This window comes from Corylus avellana, chromosome ca10, assembly GCF_901000735.1.
Source record: "Corylus avellana chromosome ca10, CavTom2PMs-1.0".
In the NCBI taxonomy this organism is placed as follows: domain Eukaryota; kingdom Viridiplantae; phylum Streptophyta; class Magnoliopsida; order Fagales; family Betulaceae; genus Corylus; species Corylus avellana.
Genome location: NC_081550.1, coordinates 7,962,182 through 7,967,831, shown reverse-complemented (window position 1 = coordinate 7,967,831; position 5,650 = coordinate 7,962,182). Strand labels below are relative to the sequence as shown.

Genomic DNA, 5,650 nt, shown 5'->3' with positions numbered 1-5,650 from the left:
ATGGCAGAGCAACTTGTGTTCGGAGCTGCCGAGCGGATCATTGATACTTTGAGTTCACTGGCTGACAAAGAGATCGGACTGCTAAGGGGTGTCAAAGGTGAGCTTCAACGCCTGAAGAACACCGTTTCAAGAATCAAAGCTGTGCTTTTGGATGCGGAGGAGAAACAGGCTGCAAGAGACGGCGAAGCAGTCAAAGATTGGCTCGGGAAGCTGAGAGATGTCTTTTATGATGCGGATGACTTGCTGGATGATGTTTCTACTGAAGTTCTACGAAGGGAAATAATGACCCGTGATAAGAAGGCCAAAAAGGTATGCATTTTCTTTTCCAAATCTAACTCGCTTGTCTATCGTCATAAACTGGCCCATAAGATTAAGGCGATTAGGAAGAGGTTAGATGCCATCCACGCTGATCGGGTGAGCTTGGACTTGGTGGTATGCAATGCAGAGACTCGAGTTGCGAGTCGGGAGACCTATTCTTTTGTTCGTGAGAAGTCAATTATTGGTCGAGAGGATGATAAGAAGGTGGTTACAGACCGTCTGGTGGACTCTAACGTTGAAGATGATGTTTCAATCCTTCCAATTGTTGCCATAGGTGGATTAGGAAAGACTGCATTGGCTCAACTCATATTCAATGATGAGCAAATCCAAAAACATTTTCAGCTCAAAATGTGGGTGTGTGTCTCTGATCCCTTCAATGTTAAAGATATTGTTGGGAAAATCTTAGAATCCGCAAAAACGTCGAAACGACCAGGTGTTCAAATGAATACACCGGTAAACGTTCAAATGAATACACTGGTAAACGATCTTAAAAACGAAATCGATGGAAAGAAATACTTACTTGTGTTGGATGACGTGTGGAATGAAGATCATAGAAAATGGTCCGAATTGAAAGAAGTGCTGATGGGTGGTGCAAGAGGCAGTAGAATATTGGTGACTACTCGCACTGAAAGAGTTGCAAGCATTTGCGGGACAGTTAAATCATACTCCTTAGAGGGTTTACAGGAACACGCGTCGTGGTCTTTATTTATGCAGATGGCCTTTGAGAAAGGACAAGAGCCGGGGGAGAATTCAAGCATCGCTGCAATTGGGAGGGAGATCCTAAAAAAGTGTTCAGGTGTCCCTCTAGCCATAATAACAATTGGAAGTTTACTATTCAAAAAACCAGAAATAGAGTGGTCGAATTTTAAGAATGATAAACTCTCAAAAGTACCTCAAAATGAAACTGACATCTTACCAACTCTGAAGCTAAGTTATGATCAACTTCAATCACATTTGAAGCACTGCTTTGCTTATTGCAGTTTGTTCCCAAAAGATTTCTACATTGATAAATCAAAACTGATCAAGCTTTGGATAGCACAAGGGTTTGTCAAGTCATCAGGTCAAAGTCGATGCTTGGAAGATGTTGGTAATGAATATTTTATGGATTTACTTTGGAGATCATTCTTTGAAGAAGCTGAAACAGATGAGTTTGATAACATAACTCATTGCAAAATGCATGATCTCATGCATGATCTTGCCAGTTTAGAGGCAGGATCGTTGATCACCACATTAGATGATAAGGAGATGAACTTTGATGAAAAAATTCGTCATTTATCAATTGGTTGCAATATCAGTACTTTATCAATTAAAGCTTCATTGTGTAAAGCAAGTCGGATACGAACATTTCTTTGTCACCCTCCGAACTACTTTGCGGGTGGTGAGTCATATTGTGAAGCAATTGTTTCAAGTTTCAAGCTCTTGCGCGTGTTGCGTCTGTCCAACAAAACAAGTTTTTTTTTTCTGCCAAGCTCTATTGGGATGTTGAAGCATTTAAGATATCTTGATCTTTGTGATAACTACAACCTCAAGAAGCTATCCAATTCTATAACCGAGTTGCATAATTTGCAAACACTGATACTATGTTCTTGTTACAATCTTGAAGAGTTGCCGGAAGACATGCAAAAATTAGTCCACCTCAGGCATCTTGATATAGAAAAGTGTTATAATTTGAATTATATGCCACGTGGACTGGGAAAATTAACTAATCTTCAAACGTTATCAAAATTTGTGATACACTGGGATCCTCTCTCTAATGATAGCGGTGGGTTAAAAGAACTAAACGGACTAACTAACCTAAGAGGAAAGTTAGAGATTACAAATTTGAGAGATGGAAAAGATGTTGCGTCAGAATGTAAGGCTGCAAATTTAAAGGAGAAAAAACATCTTCATGCTTTGACTTTACAGTGGTCTCTTGGAGGTGTCAATGACTCGGATGTTGATGTTGATGCTGAATTGTTATTGGAAGACCTTCAACCGCACCCAAATCTGAGAGAGCTTCGTTTTGAGTCAAACCATATGAGTTCAAGGCTTCCGAGTTGGCTTTTGTCACTCACAAATCTGGTTAGATTTGAATTATGTCATTGTACAAACTGCCAATATATGCCACCATTGAGTCAATTGCCTTCTCTCAAGTATCTTTTTCTTGAAAATATGCAAGCTATGGAGTACATATCAGTCGACAATGAGTTCTCTTCTTCTTCATCGGCACCAATACCATTTTTCCCATCTCTCAAGGAAATCGGGTTCCTTCAATGCTTTAATCTCAAAGGGTGGTGGAGGAGGAGGCATTCTTCTGTGGAGGCCAATAGTGATCGTGATAATTCTGTTGAAATAACAACGGAAACATCGATGACAGCGCATTGTTTACTCCCTTCATTTCCTTGTCTTTCAACATTAAAGATCATAGATTGCCCTATGTTGACGTCCATCCCAATGTTTCCACATCTTGAAAAAAAGTTGTTCCTTCATGCAAGCTCGAAGCTACTGCAACAAACAATGATGATGAATGGGGCAGCCCCACAAAGCCCAACACCAACAACAATAGGCTCCTCTTCATTCACTCCTCTCTCAAAATTGAAGTTTATAGAATTAGTTTCCATTGCGGATCTAGAAACGCTGCCAGAGGAGTGGTTGAAGAACCTCACTTCTCTCGAGTCTTTGAGGATATCTGATTGCGATAGATTAAAGTCTCTTTTCCTAGGTATACGACATCTCACTACCCTTCAAGACTTGAATATTGAGAATTGTCTTGAGCTTGAGCTAGCCAATGATGAGGATGGGATGCAATGGCAAAGCCTTAAGAGCCTCTTGTCTTTGAACTTTTCAAGTCTTCCAAAATTGGTGACTCTCCCGTTGGGGCTTCAACATGTTACCACTCTACAAAAGCTCACGATTTCATCATGTAAAAATTTGACGGCTATACCAGATTGGATCCGAAACTGCACATCACTTCAAGTGTTTGAGATTTCTTTTTGTTCCAGTTTGACATCACTGCCCGAAGGAATGCGTAGCCTGACGTCTTTGCAGAGTTTGACAATTTTTTACTGTCCCGTCTTATTGCAAAGATGCGAGAAAGAAGTGGGTGAGGATTGGCCCAATATTGCTCACATTCCACATTTAGTATTACACGATTAAACACCCACGCATCTTCGACTGATTCAGGTATATACTCATCCTTTTGTCTTAATCCTTCATGGAAATTTAAGTACGCATCTTCTTCACTATCATTTTCTTCATATTTCTTTGTTGTTAAATTTCAGATGCAGAAGCAGAAGAAACAGAGGATTTCGAGCATATTAAAAAATCTAGGGATCTGAATTCATGATTCTTCACATATCTGGAGAAACAATTAGCCTCTATTCTTGCTCTTCCCACCACCTCACTATTGTCGTCTCAAACAAAAGACAGTAAGTTAAGTTGCTCTTCTGAATTTTTGCCCACTCCTATACCATGGTGTGCGAGTTGTACCGTGTAGGAGGATTGGGCGCTGAGTAGTGGGATGAAGCCCATATTGGCCTCTACACGGTTGTTATTATTATTTTCTGTTGCTTGGTTACTTAGATTTTAGTTTTTTGTCTTGCTTTTCAGCATTTGTGAGTGAAAAAAAGACAGGGTTGTCATTGTTGTTGTTAATAATGGTGTAGATGTATCGTCCTCTGGATTAAGCCAAATGAAGGAGGCATATGAGAGCTAGCTGAAGATCAGCATCTGCTTGATCTTCACTGGCACTGGCAACAGGCACAGCTTTGCCCTCTCTATCCTTCTCTCGTAAATGAATTTGGAGAAATTAATGCTTCTATTCAATTCCAAAGTCTAATATGTCGATAAAAAAAAAAAAAGGGGGTAAAAATGTTTCTTTTAAGAGTAGAATTGAACTAATACAAGATGTTTGGTTGAATTTGAAATTATATTAATTATGTTTCGGTGAAGGTTTTAAAAGCACAAAGCGTATCATTGAAACATGTGAAGGCAATCAGGAACTGATTGATTCTGCATTTCTTTCTTTAGGTAGCTGTCTGGTATTCTTTAAATTGAGTAGCTGTGATGTCCGAATTCATGTGCTGGAGGAAGAGTAATTCATGAGAGAATCTATAAACAACTAGAAAAAGATGTGGTGGTAGCAATGGAATCTAAGTCTATAAACTTCAATTTTGAGAGAGGATTGGATGAAGATGAGCCTATTGTTGTTGGCGTTGGGCTTTGTGGTACTGCCATATTCATCATCATTGTTTGTTGCAGTAGTTTCGAGCTTGCATACCTCAGGACCAACTTTCTTTCAAGATGTGGAAACATTGGCATAGACGTCAACATAGGGCAATTTATGATCCTTACTGTTGAAAACAAACAGTTGAAATTGAGAAAAAGCAAAAGAAAATGTAAGTATTACTATTGTAACAAAAACCATTAGTGGAACATAGAAGCTATTACAAAATAGACCAATAACTTGAATTTTTATCATGATGCCATCCTGTTGTGGTTTTATCAAGCTTTACCATACAAAATAGAGCAACAACGTATTCAAAACCCAACATTTTGAATCTACTGCAACCTCTTCTATTTTCCCTTTTTTTTATTATCAGGAAAAAATCTCATTATTTCTAACCAAAAAAAATATTCATAGCCATGGTATGCTCCCTCCCTCTCTCTCTCTCGTGACGTGCATGACACACACAAGAATCCTAAGACGTGTTTGTTTCTGGGTGTTTATGTTGTTGTCATGTTAATGATTTTTTATTATGGTTTTGGTGTCTTGCATGCAGACATTTTTCCCATTGATGCTTCGATCACTAGTGAGGCTAGTGATAACGGTAGTGGATAAACCAGCAACCTCTGTGAGCAGCATACTCTACTACAGTCATCTTCTCCCACGAAATCTCAACTTGGCCAGCTCTGAACTCCTCCACCCAGAAAACTATTTGTTCAAGTTTCTCGTCAACATCTTGACATGTTTCTTGTAGACAATTTAGGAAAAGGCATATGTACTAGGCCACTTCTAATGCATTTGAAAAGGATTTGAGAACAGAGCAAGCTCCATTTTATGGTATATAAATGATCTTATTACGATTTTTGTTAAGTTTGGTTATTTGAAGGTTAAATTTAAGGGAAAACTATACTCAACTCCTCTTAACTTTGATCATCACTTTTGTAATGTCTCCTTCTCCAAAGTTAAAAAACTCACAATTTAGTGTATCGATAAAGGGCATGAAATTCACAAAATGCCCCCTTTTTTTTTATTGTTTGTGACTCAAGGCCAACAGCAGGGTCACCATTGGGTCAACGCAAGTCACTTTTTCAAAAAATAAAAAATAAAAAAATTAATCAAAACCAGATT

At 38.7% G+C, this 5,650-nt stretch overlaps 2 protein-coding genes across 5 annotated transcripts in view; both read left to right on the top strand.

The window, feature by feature from the left end:
• Positions 1 to 1,700, top strand: LOC132162855 (disease resistance protein RGA2-like). Its single transcript, XM_059573074.1, has 2 exons — positions 1 to 1,535; positions 1,646 to 1,700. Exons 1-2 carry the CDS (start codon positions 1 to 3, stop codon positions 1,698 to 1,700), a joined length of 1,590 nt encoding a protein of 529 aa, XP_059429057.1.
• Positions 1,701 to 1,783: 83 nt separating this feature from the next.
• Positions 1,784 to 5,650, top strand: part of LOC132163521 (putative disease resistance protein RGA4) — a 14,448-nt gene continuing 10,581 nt past the window's right edge. For 3 of the 4 annotated variants that reach the window (XM_059573837.1, XM_059573835.1, XM_059573836.1), the window contains exons 1-2: positions 1,784 to 3,480; positions 3,579 to 3,725. In XM_059573837.1, coding sequence (XP_059429820.1) covers positions 1,798 to 3,453 — 1,656 coding nt within the window. In that variant the 5' untranslated portion in view covers positions 1,784 to 1,797 and the 3' untranslated portion in view covers positions 3,454 to 3,480; positions 3,579 to 3,725. The remainder of the gene's footprint in view (positions 3,481 to 3,578; positions 3,726 to 5,650) is intronic. The other variant, XM_059573838.1, reaches the window with a different exon arrangement.

Excerpts from the sequence above, each read along its gene's own strand:
- LOC132162855 (XM_059573074.1), top strand. The coding sequence starts at position 1 with ATGGCAGAGCAACTTGTGTTCGGAGCTGCCGAGCGGATCATTGATACT. Across the intron at positions 1,536-1,645 it reads GCCAGTTTAGAGGCAGGATC|CAAGTCGGATACGAACATTT; the intron begins GTTGATCACCAC and ends CATTGTGTAAAG.